Genomic DNA, 19,486 nt, shown 5'->3' on the forward strand with positions numbered 1-19,486 from the left:
CAACTCTGCTTCAACTAAACAATGAGCTCTCGCCGAGAATTTCCCTCCGATGACCGGCCGCTGCAACTCTGTCCTTCTCCAGCGACCTTCTGTAGAGTTGACGCCTTAGTCTTTATTTGATTCTAGAAGATTCTGAGGGTTCTGGATTCTCTGTTCGTTCTCGGAAGACGACGGATTGATCACGGATTAAGTTGAGAGAAGCTCTCAGTTTATCGGAGATGGTTGTTTATAAGACACAGTAAGTATTTTCTTCTTTAATTTTATATATTGTGATTGATTGTGCTAAATGCTAATAAATTTATTCGGTCCTAAGTTTATTAAATTTTCAACTCCATTTAGCTATTTGATTGAGTTTGAGCATCACTTTCAGAATAGAATCCAATGTAGATGTGCTGTTTGTTTTTCGTTCTGCTGTCGCTGAGAGATTACGTGAGCACCGAGTACTGGACCGCTCAACGTGTCTTCAGTATGAGAGACACGAGCCTGTTAATCCAGACAAATGTCATCGAGCCCTGTTCAGATCCCTTGTTTCTTTCGGAGTTTTCAGGGAAAATTGTCTATTGCGTTCATCGATACTTGTTCCTATTCATCTGTAAAACAATTAATGGCTGTCAAAAGGAATTCACTTATTATATTATCTTTAATTTCGGAGGAAACAATGACTCAGAAATCAGAATTGTTTGCTTCTTTTTTTTATCTCGTTGATTAACTCTGCGAAGCATCTTAGGTTTGCTCAATAGGTTCGTGGGGATGGACAATGATCGCCCTTGCACGTGGTCCTCCATGTCCTGACCCATCTTCCTCAGAACATGAGCACCTGCGAGTTCAACTCTCGAATAAACCAAGAAATAAAATATTATGCATACAAACAAAGAACGTAGTTCACAGATTCTATTGGAAATTCTCTGCGGAGGAAATTTCATAAAACAGTTACTATTAAGAAAAATTTGTGGTTCATCTTCGGGAAAAAAAAAACTTATTCTCTTTCTGCCCCCTGTAAGTTTTCTTGTCACTTTCGTTGAAATCGCTTTCGTGAGGAGTGAGAAGAAAAAAAGACAGAATGAGCTTATGTGGAGTGAACACGTTACGAGCCAGCGCCCGCGATATATAGTCATTCTCGTGGGAAAGACAAAAGGGGAAAATTTAAAGTCTGTATTCTTCATTCACAAAAATGAATAAATAAAAGTAAATAAAAATAAAAAATCTGTATTCTCACACTATGCTGTTTCTCATTCTTATCCTACGCCCCCCTGGTTCTGCAGCCTACTCCCCCTCGGCATGCTCAATTTTTCCAGGGGGACCCCTTCCCCTGCGAATGAATCTTCCGTTAAGCATAAACAACACCAATGTACGTCGAGACAGTTTCCGCGAGTTTCTCTGACCCATTACATCATCAGATGTTGATTTCCCTGTCTAAATTCTTCTTGCAGTGGCCTGATCTGCTTGGATTTGGGCTTTCTTTGATGAGAAAAACATACCCACATGCTTTTATCACTTATGATTCTGAAATTTGTTCTCGGACAGATCTGGGTCTCTGTAAAGATGTGAGCTTTTAAACCTTTTTTTTTAAGGGGGGAAAAAAATCACTTATCTTTTCCTTTCCAATTGGATGTTCTTTGCTTTTCCTTTATTTACCAGTCTGTAGTATCTTTCTTACCTGTAGCCGCTGGTTTGTGGCAGATTTATTGCAGAGAAAAGGATCTTCTTTCTGAGTAATTGGCGCTGTTCTTTTATTCCGTTGAATGCGGGACTTATGATTGCCACAGCTGCCAAATCCAGTTTGGTTTTATGAGACATTTGATCAATGTGGTCTGATTTCTATAGAGTGGATGGATATATGTGAATCACTGCAAGCATTACCAAGACACCGAGCTGTGGAGACCCGAAAACCACCCTTGGTTTCGGCCAAAAAGAACAATGCAGTCACCCACCGGACGAGGTATAGCTCACCTTCGACGGCAACGTCATCGAGTCCCCGGCGATGTTCATCTCCAAACCTCACAAGAACAACTACTCAGTCTTCCCAATTGTTACATAAAAGAGCTCAATCAGCGGACAGGAGGCGGTCTTCAACTCCTTCTCCTCCGGGTCCATCTACACCAGTTCATGAGTCATCTGTTAATGTGCAGATGTCATCAAAAAGGATAACAGGTAGTCGTTTACAGGAGAGTTTATGGCCTTCCACAATGCGGAGCTTGAGTGTTTCTTTCCAGTCAGATACCATTTCCATACCTGTTAGCAAGAAAGAAAAGCCAACTGTTTCTAATTCTGATCGTACTCTGAGACCGACTTCAAACGTTGCCCACAAGCAGCTTGAAGCACCAACCATACGTAAGCCTAGTCCAGATAGAAAAAGGAGTCCTCTCAAAGGGAAGAATGCTTCTGATCACTCAGAAAATTCCAAACCAGTTGAGAGTTCGCATTCTCGGTTGATAGATCAACATCGGTGGCCGAGCAGAATAGCTGGAAAGATCTCTTCTAATGCGGTGCATAGTAGTTCTGAGTTTGCTGATAAGGCAATCAGAACATTGCCATCTTCAGTTCCTTGTACCGGGTCTTCTCCAAGAAAATTGTCCTTATCAAATGAAACAAGCAAGCCCTTTCAAAAGTCTTCTAGAGATACTTCAAGACTAATAATGCTTCCTGAAAATGATAAAATAAGAAGTGAGGTGAAACATGTTGATGATAGTTCGCTATTAGTAGTAAGCCCTCAAAAATTTGTTTCCGCGAGTTCATCTGATAAAATAGGATTATTAGCTCCACCTGTTAGATCTCAATCTTTGCCGACTCCAGGAATACGTCCACGTTCCCCAAGTAAGACCTCAGTTCTATCCTCCTCTAGTTCAAGAGGTCTGAGTCCATCTCGGTCAAGGCCGTTAACACCCCCTTCCAGAGGGGTTAGTCCATCCCGCATAAGGCCAACCAATCTATATAGTCAATCCAACATTTCAGTTTCGGTGCTCAGTTTTATTGCTGATTTTAAAAGAGGTAAAAAGGGTGCAGCCCACATTGAAGATGCTCACCAATTACGGCTTCTTTATAACAGATATCTGCAATGGAGATTTGCCAATGCAAGAGCTGAGTCTGTACTTTATATCCAAAATGCAACTGTGGAGGTATGACTACGTTGGACAAACTGGCGCACTATCACGTTTTAACCGTCTGTCCTTCTGCTTGAATCATAGATCAAATAATTACCCTCCATGTTTTTCAAGAACTTGTTCAATGGTGCAGAGAACTCTGTATAACGTATGGAACACTACTTTGTCTGTGAGGGATTCCGTAACTAGGAAGAGGATCAATCTCCGCCTGCTGAAGCTCGAGCTGAAGTTGAACTCTGTTTTGAACGATCAAGTAATGCTTCCTGCTGAAATCTTTCATCCCGCATGCTGGGTTTTATTGCTGTTGTGCAATAGAGTTTGTTTTCTTTCACTTTTCTTTTATAAAATATTTATTAATGGGCTTTTGAGTGATGAAAATGATGTATTTAAAGTGAATATCGTTATATCAGAATTTCTAAAGAAATTATGACTTGTTTTTTCGAGCTGGAACTTTGGCACATCTGATCTTTTTTTAGGGGGAAAAAAATGAGGGGGGGGGGGTTGCTAATATTTTAATCTAGTTACTGATATTGTGTAAAATCTCCTTAAAGCTGAAGTTCCAATACATAGCTAAGCTTTTCTTGAAATTTTACAATAACTGAAGCAGATGGCCTACCTCAATGAATGGGCTTCACTTGAAAGTGACCATGCTAATGCTCTAGCAGGAGCTATAGAAGATTTGAAGGCTGGCATTCTTCGGCTTCCAGTAACAGGATGGGCAATAGTAAGTATGGTTGTAGCCCGTAGGAGTCTTCTGGTTTGAAGCCTGGAAACCAGGCGGACGGATTCTGACAATTATTGTTGTTTTACAGGCAGATAGTGAGGATTTGAAGGTTGCAATCTGCTCAGCTGTCGACGTCATGCAAGCAATGGGATCCACAATCTGCTCTTTGCTAACGAGGGTAAGTGTTTCAATATCAATGATGGTGAAAGCTTTGAGTTAATCCTTCCCATAACTTCGCATAATCGATTTACACCTGTCTACAATGCTATTCTGTAGCACAATGCAGTTAGTGACTCAGTTTTTAGTTTTTTTGCGAAGTGCTTCCTAATCCATTTTCATCATCTCAATTACCAAACTAGCAGAATTACGACTTTGAATTAATTGGTAAAGGGTCTCACGAGCATTCTTTTTACATTATCATATCATATTAAATGCTACATTTTAGGAGCCGACACCACAAGTTTGTTTTTGTTTTTGGGCATGACAGGTGGAGGGCACGAATGATTTGGTTTCTGAACTTGCCATTGTAGCAGCACAAGAAAAGGCCATGCTTGATGAATGTGAAGAGCTTTTGGCCTTGGCAGCAGCTATGCAGGTGAGCATCATTCAAGGACAAATATTATCTCAGAAAAACGGAAAATTTTTGGACTATCAATTTCCTCAAATATATGTTGCAAAAAGTAGTTGGATTAGAGAATCAGTAAATGTAATAAGCTGGGACTTCTTTTATCGTGACCTTAATATCTTCACCTTATTTGCTCCTTTGCCCCTTTCATCATTCCTGTTATATCAAGTGCAAATAAGGCCCGCATATTTCTATCAAGTGGCTTGATGGTGCGTGTCAAGTTTAATAATTCAACCTACTTAATATTATGGTTTCAAAAGTTGACGTGGCACCAGGGCATACCTTGAGTTACTCCACCTTGTTGTCTGCTGATGTTCAGGACTTGTTTCAATAAAGGAATGTTTAGTGGGAAGTGGTTCCAATTTGAGATCCCATATGCTCCTGAGTGGAGAGCAAAGTAGTAGTTAGGGTTACAGTTGGGAGTTTCCATTTTTGGTGGTGATGTTTATTGAGAATTGAAATATTTCATTTTGCATATAAAGGAGGAGTTATATCAACATTTTGGCAAGTCCTTACGGACAGACATTTTAAATGGAAGTGCTTCATCTCATCATTTCTTCTTTTCTCTCTTTCTGAACTCCTTTGTCTTACTTTCTAATCTATATTTTTCTTTGGCTAAAACAGGCGGAGGAAAATAGCCTTCGGACACAGCTTATGCAAATGAAGCAAGCGTTGGAGACAAATAAGTAACTTAGGTTGAAACTTTCAACCGGCTTGAACCTGACCCGCTTCTGAGCTGAACCTATCTCTTGCCACTTCAATCATGATAAATGATATATAGTATTTACTGTGTCTTCACCATTGTAAATCTCTTTTAGGTTTGTCTTATTTATGTTGGAATTACATTGTTTGAAATTTTTTTCCCCTTCCCTCCATACTAGTGGCCCTCTCCTCCTTGTAACTTTTAACTTTGTATCAGGCAAATCGAAAGAAAATGCAAAGCAAATGAGCAAAATGTTGAGATTTAGCATAGAATAGCAGCCTTAAGGTCAGAATGGGACAGAAAATTCTATAGCAGCAAATTTCTCATAAGCATTCATTGCAATTCTATTAGCATTGTGGTCGATCAGGGATCAAATCTGATTTATATTAGTTTGGTGAAGTTTGAGGATCCAAGAGGAAGAAATCGTTACTCAGCTGTTAAAAAAAAAATCAATATTTGCTCGCCAAATAATATAATAATAATAATTATTATTATTATTATTACTACTACTACTATAGAATTCCTTTCTTTTGTTAAATTCTAGGCTTTATATGTGGCTCGAAAAACCGTATAAAAGAACGCGCAATAATGCTTCCAACGGATATGATATTGTAATGCCTTCGTCATTAAGGGAGTATTATTTAAATTGATTATTTCATGGTAATTTTTGTTCTTCATTGAGCTTAACAAGACGATATACAATTTGCTTGGAGGCAATGTGGAAAAGGATAGCTGCTGATTAATATGGAAAAATTAATAAAAGATAAGTTAGTATCCCAATGATAATGGTTGGTAAATTATGGTGGGTAAGTTGTTACAGGGATTAACTAAAAGCAAACACAAAGTAGATCAACAAATACTATTTTAGGGAGACTTAAAAAGTTAGAAAAGTAAGAACTCAAGTAAACATAATATAATACCTCCGCTATTTAATATAAAAGTTAGATAACTAATTTAAAGAAATTAAAAAAATTAATTTAAATTGGTTATTTATAATAAATGAGTAATCTTCCCTAAAATACCCTCTTTTATCATATGCATTGGCATTGTCCCTTGATAAAAACTTTTTACAATCAATTGGGAGATAAAGTGAATTAAAACCTTATTTAGAAACAAATTCAACCTATAATTAGCTTTTATATTAAAAACCAGAGATAATACTTCCCAAGCTTGAAAATCAATCAAGAAATCCCATGAATGGCTTGGTAGGGATTTAAGATTGACTTACATGGCCAACCGGCACCACCATGTATATGTATGTGTTGTCTCTTCTTCCAATGACTCAATACTTCTTTACAACAAGAGGACGTTAATGATTGGACTTAGAGATGTCTTGTCAATCTGGAATTAAGCTCGTCCAATAATTCACTCCCATTATTTCAAAAAGAAAGAATAGGGGAAAAAATTAGCATTCTTGCGGCAATCTTCTCACGCAAGAGCCCAGAACTTAGCAATTAAGCTTCCATCAAACGATAAGGCTTGGAAGTCGCAGCCCATTTCCATGATTTATCAATGCACATGCACCTCTTTTGAGAAACAAAAAAAGCTGGTACGGCGAGTGTGTGTACTGGTTAATAAAATAATTAAGAACCAAGATTTAAGTAATCGTCCTTGTAGTTTAATGTTCAAATAAACACAGCACATGGATAGCTCAGCACGGTTGACTCCTTAAGAAAAGTTTTCCAAAGAGGCTAATAACAATTACCTAAAAGTTTAAAAGAATCAATGGTGGGTGGCAAAACAAGAGGACGTCATCTCCTGTGCTATAAATATTATGGGGAAAAAACTCTCGTTGGGAAAATCATCTGTATCTAGACCCAACAATGCTCAAGCACAGATTAGTCAGTAGTATAAAACACCAAATAATTGTTACAAAAGAGACTTCAAAAATTTTAAAGTTCGTTCTATTTTCCCGATATGATTCTAAACTTTGTAAGCAAGCTTCTGAGAAAAAGCTTATTGGTGAACTGTAGTTAGGGCGTTTATGAAGATACAGTAGATTGGCTATTAGCCATGTATCACTGTTGTGACTTTTGACAACCTTGGTTAGTGGGATCCTTTCAGCAACTTAAAATTTCAAACGGGATAAGGCTGCGTCTATCATTTCAAAATTCTACATAGATACTATTGTAAAGAAATTATAAGTATCTATACAGCACTCACAGATGAGAGATCCCAGCCTAGAAGAATACAAGTTACCAACAACCAATTCTACCATCATAAGAAATTTGCTTCAACGTTATCGGCTAAGCTTGGACACTAGCAGAGACTTCATCTGCTGCTGATTTGTCTTTTTTCTTCGGTGGTTCTTGTGCTTTCTGTAGAACAGCTTTATTTGGAACCAAAACTATGGAGATGTTTCTGTCACGGAAGTTTTTAGATTCCTCTGCCGCAAGCTGCGCATCAACCCAAGAGTGATTTGGATTTAGTATTCAATTAAGCAATAGAACCAATAGCCTCCACTAACATACGTAGAAACAGTAGTTAATATAAGAATACTGTGAGGATGAATGCACTGATGAAATCTGAACAGATGTAATTAAGCAAAGATTGAATAGAAGCGAGGCGAACCCATAAATAACATTACTATAAATACTACTCTTGTAGTCATTTTGTCATATATTTGGATATGATATAATCGTGATATATAGCACAGCGGTATCAATTACCTCTCCAACATCATTCTGAAAGCGTCTAATAAGCTCAATAGCAATATTCCTAAATTCATTTTCACGGCCCTTGAGGTTTACTATGACCTTAACCTGCAGGCATTGATCAAACAATCTCTAGGCATTAATAACTCGCGGACCGTTTATCTTTGTTCTATATATAACAAAACATTTCTTAGAAATCCATGTAACCTTGTCCCCATCTTTCAAAAACTTCTGTGCAGCTTTCAAGCGGACAGAATAATCATGTTGATCTATGTTGTATCTGTTAAAATAAATTATCAAATAATTAAAAACAATGAACATTCCCTACTAAAAATGGGTGCATTGCTAAAACTTGGAATCAAAGCAAATAAAGACCATGTTTACCACTGCTATGATGAGGTGAGTCATCATTTAAAAGTATAACTGATTCATAGCATAAACTTTATAACTCTAAAGGGGTATAACAATATTGGGGGGCATATATAGATAGCATCTTCAATGCTAATTTTCCTTTTTCATATTATTGTCTTCGACACAAAAATAAGAAAAGTAGGAAGAGGGAAAAGGCCAGTAAGTTACCCCATTTTGAGCTCCTTCAAATCCATTCGACTAGCTACATTCAAAAGACTATCTTGTCAGTATATTATGGTTTACTCGAAGAGACCAAGGATACAATTTAAAGGAAAAACAGAGAAGTCTAAGAATGCAATGCCCACCAGCACTTTTCTTCTGCTGGCCTCTTTTTTTCTTTTGTTGCTCGTATCTATATTTACTGCAAAAGAAGAAAAACTAAGTTTCACAAACTTTTAGGTGGGTCAAAAGCTCACAGTTTCTCTCAAAATATAAAAAGAGCATACTTGTAATCTATTATTCTAACAACTGGGGGATCTGCATCTGGGGATACTATTATCTGCACAGAAGATAAAAAAAAAGCCTCCAAACTCATGTCAAAGGTAGCATTTATTTCAATGATTATGAATTAGAAACTTCATCATAAGAAAATCTCCACACAATCCATTGCAAGGGCACACCAATGGAACTACTTGGAAAAGTCACCAGGTTAAGGTTTTCACACTGAACTAAATCTGATCCCTAACAATTCTATTGTCTTTTTCTAATACCTGTCTCATTCTCTGTCCAATTAAATTGCTAGAAATAACTTCATTCTCCTCTATCTTAATTTATGTCAGATATGAAAGGCTAATATCACGAAACAATAAATACCATCTATGAATTAGCTTCAATTATCCAAAAGAACATTCAATGGAAGTAGCCACGAGATATGGATAATGTTGAACGAATGCTACCATTCTCTTCCCGCCCTCTTGTAAAATAAAATCCTTAAGAGGAAGAGAGATGATTAGGACACGAGAGAGAGAGAGAGAGAGTCATCGTATTTACGGTTCAATGCACTTGGATAAGTATGTAGTATCCTTCATGAGTAATAAAGAAACACAGGCCCTAACCAGCCCTTTAGGATACAATTATAACTGTCTTCAAGTGTCAAGACAAGTAAAATGCAGCATACCAAGTCAAGTTCGGCATCTTCAGCCATTTGAATGGCTTGACTCGTCGACACTACACCAACCTGCAACATCCGTAGCAAGACATTTTCAAAATGAAGAACGATACAATACCAAGAAGATGAACCAGACTCTCGACTAGTAGATAACACAACTGCGGAAATTTCAAAATGCCTACTATAGGCAAAAATAAATGAATAACCAAATTAATAAATATTATACTTCAGTTCCATCAAACGAACCAGATGAATACCCAATTTAAAATGTAAAGTATACATAAAAAGGAAATGTCACTTACCATATTCTGATTCTCATCAATAAGCCTCACAGTGTTTGACCTGTCACAAGCCATCAAGCAAAGAAACTCTTCAACCATCAAATTCCACGAATATTCGCAAAGTAAACAAATTCCCATGAATTCGCAATTTAGTACCTAATATTATTCACGTCAAGGACTTGCTCGTCGTCGGAGTCATTTCGGTACCTCCTAGAATCACCGCCACCATAACGAGCGGTGACGGGGGCAAAGGAAAAAGTAACAGGAGGAGGATCAAGCCTGAGGGAATTGGAACTAGGGAGACGAAAGCCAAAGACTTTAGAATCAGAGGAAGAGAGAGGAGGGAGAAGATAGGGTGAGGTTGTAGAGGTTCTGGTGTGGATGAGCTTGAAGGGGAAAGTGCTGGTGATCCCAGCCATGGAGGAAGGTGAGGGAAGAGGGAAGTAACAGTGAGTCTGAATCCTCACCTGGCTTGGTGAGTGATTTTGGTTTTGGATGTTCTTATCCACAATTTTTGATTTGGGACGAAATGAGAAGCTGGCAAATTGGAGGGCCCATCGGGTTTTCGGGTGGGCTCACCTGACAAACAAATTACTAGAGAAATTATGCAATTAAGAGGTAATACCTCCGGTCTTTAATATAAAATCCTATTTGACTTTTATTTTAATCCTAAATATAAGATCTCAATTCATTTTACCTCTCATATTTACTCAATTTTTTTTAAGATAATCCTTCTAATAATTATAGTTCTAGTTAATATACTTGATTAGTAAGGATATTTTAGGAAAGACAACACCTATTTAGGACAAATAACTAACTCAAGTTACTTTCTCAATCTCCTCAAATTAGTCAACTGGCTCTTATAATTAGAACCAAAAGTAGTATTAATTATAAATTACAAATATAAATAATATTTTTGCCAAAAAAAATGTTGCAAGTGGTAGTATAAAATATGTTAAATGTTGCACGTATATTAAAAATAAAAAATGGATATCTAATTATTATACTTGTTTAATTTTAAATGAAGAACAGCTTCATATCTCTATTCAAGTTTTTACCAAACCATTACTCTATTTCAGTCTCACATGAGGGATGAAGATGAAATTTCCCTCAAACCAGGAAAGTGATGAAAGTGAAAGTTTGAACTTAGGATGCTATTGAAGAAAATAAGGAGGGGGAGAATTGATGTTATAGCTACAAGTTGGGTTTTAATACTGAAAAATTAGTTATATCAATTAGAGAAAGAAGTGGATATAGGCATAGTGATAGCCATATTATCTAAAGAATGAAGATGGTGGGTTGTAGCTTTGGGATTATAATTTTCCTTGTGAATGATACTACCTCCGATCTAAAATATAAAAGTTAGTTGACTAATTTGAGTGGAGTAAAGAAATAAGTTAAGTTAGTTATTTATAATATATAAGTGTTATATTTTCTAAAATATCCTTACTAATCAAATGTATTAGCTAGAACTATTATTATTAGAAAAATTATGTTGGAAAAAAATAAATAAATATGAGAGACAAAGTAGTTCAAGGTTTTGTATTCAGAATCAAAATAAAAATCAAACAAATTCTGATATTAAGAACTGAAAGTAGTATTTGGTTGTGGAATTGTTTAATGAAAAAATGTTGAGATGTGATTTTACTTCAAGGGCCATGTGAAGCAAATCAAGGGACAAGTATTAGTATAGTCTTTAAATCTTTGTAAATTTCATGGTAGTTTGAGGGTGTAAATGTTAAAGTGGAATATGACTTTGCCACTTTGGCTAAATTCTAAGTCTATATATATGATTTATTTCCAATTATTTGTGGAGGTATCTCAAGGCTTAAATGATATTATATTATAGGCTTTTCAAAAAATATATCTTCATCAAAATTTTATTCATCTACCATCCCTTGATCCTAAATATAAAATCTGCTTTATATTATATTTAGAACCAAAGGTAGTAATAAACAATTTTATTAATTGGTTTTCGTAATAGATTTAAATTTTTATCCACATTCAAAAGGCTATTTATCTTTGAGACCATATAACGCGTAAATGGTGGCTCATTAATTGGTATTCTTTTGAAGATAATTATGAGCTAAATATCATCTTGTAGACATTTTAGTGCTGCTTTGTGGACGAAAGATTCAGAAGTTGTTTTCTCAGCCATGTGACCATTATAGTCACTAAAAAGTAGTTAAACCGACTGGATCAAATGTAGACTAAAATATTAAAAGTTAAAATAATAATAATAATAAGTGCAGACTAAATATACATGCTGTTGGAGTATTGCTAAAGGAGAGCTTTGGAGAATTGATAAAGGAGAGCTATCACTAGAACGTATATTGTTGTTCCTAGATGACTGTGACTCGGAGAATTAATAGTTTAAAGCTAGTAATGCAAATTGGGATTTTAATTAGGCTCAGCTAAACTTGTAAATGTGTCGCCTAATTATGAAATATTCAAGTGTAATATTATATTAGTTTTTTTTTTCTAAACACTTTTATCCCAATTTAGTCCTGTTAGAACACCTCTTAACAAGAATTCAGACTTCTATCTCACCATGAGAAACTAATCATCAAACAACATGGAACTGTAACTGAAAATGCGCTCCACAGAGATAAATCCTTCTGAGAAGATTGGAACTCTTAATTCAGATCCATCCACGAAAGCTTGAAACTTCAGCAGAACACTGAACCCCAATTGCTGTATTCCAACCTACCGGAAAACGCTCTCTTTAATTCTTCAGCAGCATGCTTCTCATCATACAGACATTCGATCCCATTCAACTCAAATTATAACTAGATGGTCCACACACATGGATAAAGGCAGTTCAAAACTAAACCAGTTCAATTTGAGCTATGATTATGAACAAAGCTGAAGATATAAAGCTCACGGCCAATCCACCATAGACTAATGCCCAGACTAATACTTAAAAACCATCTGAATAGAAATCTCAACTTTTATTTAGTTCCATTAGCATCTTTAAAACAGAATACAAAAGCACCCTTTACTATGAAGCTTACTACGTGCTTCTCAACTGGTAAACCACACACAAGGACTTGGCTCAACTTCAAGCAGAGCTTCTACTTTAGTCAACTTCCTCGATCTTGGGTCCAGCTCCCGATCCCGACCCGCCCGATTCAGAACCCGGCATGTCCTCACCCGTTCCGCCAGCAGTGCCAGCACCACCCTGCTGGTACATCTTAGCTATGATGGGGTTGCAGATACCCTCCAGTTCCTTCAGCTTATCCTCAAACTCATCAACTTCAGCCAACTGATTTCCGTCCAACCACTCTATCGTCTCCTCCACAGCCTTCTCAATCTTCTGCTTCTCATCTGCTCCTAACTTGCTTGCAATCTTGTCGTCCTTGATCGTGTTCCTCATATTATATGCATAGTTCTCAAGTGAGTTCTTCGCCTCCACCTTCTTCTTCACTTCCTCATCCTCTGCTCTGTACCTCTCTGCATCTTGCACCATCTTCTCAATCTCTTCCTTGCTCAGCCTTCCTTTATCGTTCGTGATCGTTATCTTGTTCTTCACTCCGGCTGTTTTGTCCTCCGCAGATACGTTCAGGATCCCGTTGGCGTCTATGTCGAAGCACACATTGATCTGGGGAACTCCCCTCGGCGCCGGTGGGATTCCGGTGAGCTCGAATTTGCCGAGTAAGTTGTTGTCTTTAGTTCTTGCTCGTTCTCCCTCGTAAACTTGGATCAAAACTCCGGGTTGGTTATCGGAATAGGTAGAGAAGATTTGTTCTTTCTTCGTGGGGATTGTGGTGTTTCTTGGGATTAACACCGTCATGACCCCACCGGCGGTTTCGAGCCCAAGGCTTAATGGGGTCACGTCGAGCAATAACAAGTCTTGAACTTTCTCGTCCCCTTCGCCGCTCAAGATCGCCGCTTGCACGGCCGCACCGTACGCGACTGCTTCGTCGGGGTTGATGCTTTTGCAGAGCTCTTTTCCGTTGAAGAAGTCTTGAAGGAGTTGTTGGACCTTCGGGATTCGGGTCGACCCGCCTACCAGAACAACTTCGTGGACTTGTCCTTTGTCGATCTTCGCATCTCTTAGACACTTCTCCACAGGTTCCATGCACTTCCTGAACAAGTCCATGTTCAATTCCTCGAACCTTGCTCTTGTGATAGTCGCATAGAAGTCAATCCCTTCGTACAGAGAATCAATTTCGATCGTTGTTTGTGCCGTCGACGACAGTGTCCTTTTAGCTCTTTCACAAGCGGTCCTTAATCTCCTCAAAGACCTTGCGTTTCCACTTATGTCCTTTTTGTTCTTCCTCTTGAACTCAGCCACAAAATGATTCACCATTCTGTTGTCGAAGTCTTCACCTCCCAAATGGGTATCCCCGGCTGTAGCTTTAACTTCGAAAATTCCTTCTTCGATTGTTAGTAATGAAACATCAAAAGTTCCACCACCAAGGTCGAATATAAGCACGTTTTGTTCACCTCTTCTAGAAGCTTTCTTGTCTAATCCATAAGCTATAGCAGCAGCCGTAGGTTCATTGATGATCCGGAGTACGTTCAACCCAGAAATCGCTCCAGCGTCTTTAGTGGCTTGCCTTTGAGAATCGTTGAAATAAGCAGGAACCGTTACGACGGCGTTTTTCACCTGATGACCCAGAAACGCCTCGGCGACTTCACGCATTTTCGTCAGGACCATCGACGAGATCTCTTCGGCGGCGAACTTCTTCTCTTCGCCTTTGTATGTAACGACGATCATCGGCTTCTCTGCTGGCCCCGGAATGACTTTGAAAGGCCACAGCTTCATGTCGTTTTGAACAGAGGGATCGGAGAATCGCCGACCGATCAGACGCTTCGCATCGAAGACGGTGTTCTGTGGGTTCATAGCCACCTGATTCTTCGCCGCATCTCCGATGAGCCTCTCGGTGTCGGTGAACGCCACGTACGACGGGGTGGTCCGATTACCTTGATCGTTCGGGATGATCTCAACACGGTCATTTTGCCATACGCCCACGCAGCTGTAGGTAGTTCCCAGGTCTATGCCTATCGCCTTCCCTTCTTTCGCCGCCATGGCGAAGCTTCAAACTTCAAATTCACAGACAGAAACAGCACAAAAAATTGAAGTACTGGTTTAGGTTTACGACCACAGACTAAACAGTGTGTTTTGAAACGTCAAGTGAAAAGAAGAAAAGAACTGAAGCCAGAATTTATAACGCTGTAAAAGAGAGAGTTCGGGAAATTACGAGACTAGTGTCGGGAAATGCCAGAGAGGACTAGAATAATCTGAGATGTTGCATGAAGATTCTAGGAGGCGGGAAAGGATGACGGATATGAAATGAGTATTGCAATTAGGATATAATTACGCGAATGCCATGCAATGGTTCGAGGAGGTTGAGGTTGCAGGTGTAAGGGTAGTTTGGGAATACGAATCCTTTTTACCTTCGGGTCCAACGGTGGGTGTGCATTGTTAGAAGATAGCGGAATAAAGCATTGAACGTGGCGGGCGCGGGGGTTGACGTGGCACTAGCTGATTGTTTCAAGTGACACGTGTTTTGAAAAGAGAACAGTAATTTTAAGATGTGACGCAAGTATAAGGTAGGCAATACATAGGATAACGTCTGGTCCTGTCCTGTTCATTGTCAAAAAGTAAAACCTGTTGCCTGCACTTGATTGGATGAGAATCTCGGGGTGTAAAAACGTAGGCAATCGGGATACTGATAACGATAAATAATAAAATATTTAAATTAGATTGTGATTATGCTGTCCGGGGCATATAAACAACACTCTTTCGGTTAGAATATAAGACTCAATTTTTAAATTAATTTTGATTCTAAATGTAATATTTATGTTTTATATTTATCAATTTTTTTAAAATTATTTTTATGGATCTCTCTCAACCATAATCAAGTAAAAGAGAGAGAAGAGATATTAAGAAAAATGATTATGATATTTTACTTATAATTAACTAACTTACTTCTTAATTTAATTAAATTAATTAAATAGATTTTATAATAAGGATCAGGAGAATATGTATTTTATTTAAAAAATATTTCGCCGATCTTAGTTATAGAATTGTAGTCTATAATTCGGACCAGAGGTAGTATGGGACATACAAGTTACTTCTAGAGATTCATTATGTTTTTTTGTTTACAAGGCTTGAAAGTTCTGTTTTTTGGGAGCGAGTAACTCACATATGTCTTGAAGAGGTCGCTGGAATGGATCCAGATGAGAGGAATCGATCCATGCAACGAGACTCTGGGCCTTGAAAGTCCAATAAGGCCCAGTTTGTTTTGGGAAAGTTCAATAAACTGAAAGCACACGACCCAGACCATGAGGAATCAGAATGTAATGTGAGAGGCTACGTGGCGGTACGTCGTTATCCGTCAACATCTCTTGCGGCGCTGAGCTCAGCTTCCAATACAAAAGGCCGCTCATTATTGTTCATTCACGAGATTATAATAAGCACGTACAATGCAGCAGGCGGCCAAGTGTGCGTCAGGGGAAACGCTGGCGTCATATGATTGGCCCATAGAATTGATGGGTTTCAGCAGCGGGAGAAACAGAAGCAGATCCCCCAAACTCAACTGGTCAACCGGGAATCGTATCAATTTATTTTCAAACATATATAAATATGAAAAATATATTTGTGAACATATATCATTTGATTTTTTTTTTTCGCCTTCCAGTTTATTATTTGATTTCTTACAATATATTTTTAAACATATAAATGATTTAATTTCAGAGTACGCAGATATGAAAAATATTTTTTCCAAATATTTTTACTTAAAAATATTTTGATAATGTTTGTTTTTATAGAGGTTTGTTATAGCCAAAATCCTATAGCTCAACTGGCAAACGACACCTCCCTGTAACATAAGGTTGTAGGTCATAATCTCAAGATATGGAATGCGGTTGATGTGTGCGGGTTCGTGCGTCTTCGTTCTTATTAATTTTTTTTTTAAAAAATAAATAGTGGCATGAATCATGATATAAAAATATTAATGTTATTTTGATACGTGTCTATCATTTTCCTTCATATCGTCTTTCTTTGATTCAAATAGAAGGGATGGTAACATTATTTCATTCAAACAAAGCATTCAGGCAACGTAACTATGTGCTGGCAATATGTGCCCCGCAAAACGAATATGCTTCCAATATTCGAGTTCTCAATAACGTCCTGGGATCACCGTCCTGGCCCAACATTCTGCCTGCATTATTGTTACTTGTGTCTGCGCGGGGTTGAAAACAGGTCAAGTCTATTTAATAATAAACCAGCTTGAACCTGACCCGTGACATATCATAGACTCTATTTTTAGTGTAAACCTGGTCCGTATAATCTAATCTAATTTGAACCTGTTTAAAAAGCCTGTAATTTTAAAATTTTCAAAATACATATTAAAAATATATTTTTTAAACAGCACATAGTTAAAAATACCTGGACTAATGAAAAATATATATATATACTAGAAAAATAATTATTTTTTAAGATTGTTTTTTTTTTAAATTTTAATGTCATAAGTATCATTTTAAGTCTTGATTACAATTAATATTATCGAAAATAAATTATGGTTATATGTTAAAACTTGGAATAAAATTAAATATAAATACACAATTAAAATTAAGACAAATAAATAGGTCAAGCCATACTTGATAGGCTTAACCGGCTTTTTCAAAAGCTTAGACTTAGCCTGCTAGATTAAACTGGCCTTTAACAAGACCTGGGCTTGTTATAGTTTTGGAACAAGCCAAACCAGATCAAATATAGGCAAAGCTAGAGGTCATTGATAGGCTACCTAGCATGTTTCCTCCCCTACCTGTGAGGCTGTGATCGCCAAGACTTAGTTGAATTTAGCATTGGTTCTTTCAAACGTTTATGTAATAAGTTGAGGCTAACATAGAATATTAATGTGGAATTGAGCAACGCCATGCCATCCGATGTTTTCCACTGCGACGCAATCTTAGTTACTGTTTGGAGCTGCTTATTTATAAGCATTTATAAATATGTTTATGTAAGCCAAAACAAGATTTTCTCTGCATACTACCCCCAATTATTTTAATTTTTAATTTGGTCTTAAATATAAAAATCTAATCTACTTTATTTCTCATATTTATTTATTTTTTTAAAAAATAGTCTTTACAGTAGTTGGATACGTTAAAGATAGTAGTTCCACCCAATATATATGATTAACGAGAGTATTTTAAAAAAAAGTACTTGTTTATCACAAAAATTAACTTAACAAATTTTTTTAGTTTTTTTAAATTAGTCAACTAATTTTTATATTAAAGATCTTAGGTGATATATGCTTTGTTTTTTGTAATCTTGTTTTGTTTGCGCGTAGTTGACACGCAATCAGATCTCATTTGTTCATCTCTTGCCCGTTGGGCAAGGCCAAATGACTTGGTTCGCTAAGACTTCACCGGTTTAGGAATCTACTTGTTACCCTAATGAAGGATAGCCAGGAGAATCATGTTGATCAATATATGGAAAGCAAGAAACATAGCCCCACGTGCCCTTTCAACTAATTTAGTCTCTGCGTTCGTTTTATTTATTAATATAATTGTTTTCATTAAAAATAATTATAGCAGTTCAGGAGATGGGAAAATTATTATGCAAATTTGTATAATTTCACCTATTTTTAATCTAACCCCTCTAATAATCCTGTTTAAGATATTATTAAGCACCAAATACAAACATCTCTTTCAATAAAAACTTAAATATTAATTTGTCACCCTGTGAAAATTTAGGCCATTTCACTAAATTTAACTTCAGCCTATTTTTCCAATAGAGGGTGAAGCTTGAGATTAGCAAGAAAACTCTGATATTAAACTGTCTATTAAAAAAGAAAAAAAGAATTACAATCGTAATAATTTCAATGAGTACATTTATTCAATTGGTTCTTCATTTTCCCTTTTCAACTTCAATCTTATGACTTTCTTTTGATCTAAATATAAAACTTATTTTGTAATATAATTTATATTATAAAATGAGTTTTATATTTAGAATTAGAGAAATATTTCTTAAATTTACTGTGGATAAATATTTCACATTTGCTCATGCTAATAAATAAGGAATAATTCACTCTCTTTTAAGGTCAAATGAGGCAAGTAGTGAAAGTGGAATGGGGTAGCACATTGTTTTTTTGGGACAATTAATCTTTTCTTTTCTTTAGTTTTGATTCAATTGTAACTTTTTTATTTTTATATCTCGACTCGACACAACTTATTTTTTATAGCTTTGACTTAGTTGTAATTCAATTCCTAAAACTGGATTCACTGTAACTCGGTCATTATAGTTTTATCTATTTTATAATTTAGTTCCACACCCTGTCTCTATAATTTTATCCATTTTAAAATTTAGTCTTTGTGAGACTAAATTATAATTTGCCTATTATGCCTAAACCCTATCATTTTACACAGGACTAAGTTATGAAATGGGTAAAACTATAGAAACCAAGTTGTAACAAATTAAATTGTACTGAGTTACATATAATTTAGTTAAAACTCCAGGAACGGAGTTACATTAAGTCAAAGTATAAAGAATGAGTTATAATAAAATCAAAACTATAAGAACTGAATTGTACTGAATCAAAATATAAGATATGGGTTACAAACTAATCAAAACTATAGGCAACAAAAGATTGATTTTTCTTTTTGTTGGACCTTCCCTGGCACATTAGTTCGTGAAGTATGGAAGTAAAGTCATGAAATATCAAATATCCGTAGCAAGTGGGATAATTTATATTCAGGAATTATCTTATTTTAAAGAAACGTGATAAGTCGATAAGATCACTGATATAACTGAAAATATATCACATGCAGATCAATAGGTAATTTATTTTTCAATTTATTTATTTTTGGTATTATTATTTTCCGTGAAAATCCTTCTTCCTCCCCTAAGAAGGGTTTCCTTTCACC

The 19,486-nt window shown here is 36.6% G+C and overlaps 3 protein-coding genes across 8 annotated transcripts; 1 reads left to right on the top strand and 2 right to left on the bottom strand.

Annotated features, from left to right (window-relative positions):
- Nucleotides 1–5,442, top strand: LOC114749630 (AUGMIN subunit 8). 6 transcript variants are annotated; one of them, XM_028938160.1, is made up of 8 exons: nt 1–238; nt 1,431–1,544; nt 1,681–3,116; nt 3,235–3,354; nt 3,706–3,825; nt 3,914–4,003; nt 4,313–4,420; nt 5,075–5,442. In XM_028938160.1, the coding sequence occupies exons 3-8, from the start codon at nt 1,830–1,832 to the stop codon at nt 5,138–5,140; spliced, it is 1,791 nt and encodes a 596-aa protein (XP_028793993.1). In that variant the 5' UTR covers nt 1–238; nt 1,431–1,544; nt 1,681–1,829; the 3' UTR covers nt 5,141–5,442. The 6 variants fall into 6 exon arrangements, 5 of the variants coding, with proteins under 5 accessions (XP_028793993.1, XP_028793992.1, XP_028793994.1 ...); XM_028938159.1 differs by lacking the exon at nt 1,431–1,544; XM_028938161.1 differs by lacking the exons at nt 1–238; nt 1,431–1,544 and adding an exon at nt 1,207–1,348.
- A 1,711-nt stretch (nt 5,443–7,153) lies between these two features.
- On the bottom strand, nt 7,154–10,097 carry LOC114749603 (translation initiation factor IF3-4, chloroplastic). Its single transcript, XM_028938124.1, has 9 exons — nt 9,764–10,097; nt 9,629–9,668; nt 9,336–9,395; nt 8,665–8,717; nt 8,524–8,579; nt 8,387–8,420; nt 8,015–8,087; nt 7,823–7,915; nt 7,154–7,549 (listed from the first exon to the last, which is right to left on the bottom strand). Exons 1-9 carry the CDS (start codon nt 10,024–10,026, stop codon nt 7,400–7,402), a joined length of 822 nt encoding a protein of 273 aa, XP_028793957.1. The 5' UTR covers nt 10,027–10,097; the 3' UTR covers nt 7,154–7,399.
- A 2,323-nt stretch (nt 10,098–12,420) lies between these two features.
- LOC114749621 (heat shock 70 kDa protein) lies at nt 12,421–14,777 on the bottom strand. The gene has a single exon (XM_028938143.1). The coding sequence runs from the start codon at nt 14,640–14,642 to the stop codon at nt 12,687–12,689; it is 1,956 nt and encodes a 651-aa protein (XP_028793976.1). The 5' UTR covers nt 14,643–14,777; the 3' UTR covers nt 12,421–12,686.
- Between the last annotated feature and the right edge of the window lie 4,709 nt (nt 14,778–19,486).

The sequence above is a fragment of the Neltuma alba genome, unplaced genomic scaffold, assembly GCF_004799145.2.
Source record: "Neltuma alba isolate B1F8T4 unplaced genomic scaffold, ASM479914v2 tig00006103_pilon, whole genome shotgun sequence".
Lineage (NCBI taxonomy): Eukaryota > Viridiplantae > Streptophyta > Magnoliopsida > Fabales > Fabaceae > Neltuma > Neltuma alba.

Excerpts from the sequence above, each read along its gene's own strand:
- LOC114749630 (XM_028938160.1), top strand. The coding sequence starts at position 1,830 with ATGGATATATGTGAATCACTGCAAGCATTACCAAGACACCGAGCTGTG. Across the intron at positions 3,355-3,705 it reads ACTCTGTTTTGAACGATCAA|CAGATGGCCTACCTCAATGA; the intron begins GTAATGCTTCCT and ends CAATAACTGAAG. Across the intron at positions 3,826-3,913 it reads CAGTAACAGGATGGGCAATA|GCAGATAGTGAGGATTTGAA; the intron begins GTAAGTATGGTT and ends GTTGTTTTACAG.
- LOC114749603 (XM_028938124.1), bottom strand. The coding sequence starts at position 10,026 with ATGGCTGGGATCACCAGCACTTTCCCCTTCAAGCTCATCCACACCAGA. Across the intron at positions 9,669-9,763 it reads CTTGACGTGAATAATATTAG|GTCAAACACTGTGAGGCTTA; the intron begins GTACTAAATTGC and ends GGCTTGTGACAG. Across the intron at positions 7,916-8,014 it reads TTTTGAAAGATGGGGACAAG|GTTAAGGTCATAGTAAACCT; the intron begins GTTACATGGATT and ends CAATGCCTGCAG.
- LOC114749621 (XM_028938143.1), bottom strand. The coding sequence starts at position 14,642 with ATGGCGGCGAAAGAAGGGAAGGCGATAGGCATAGACCTGGGAACTACC.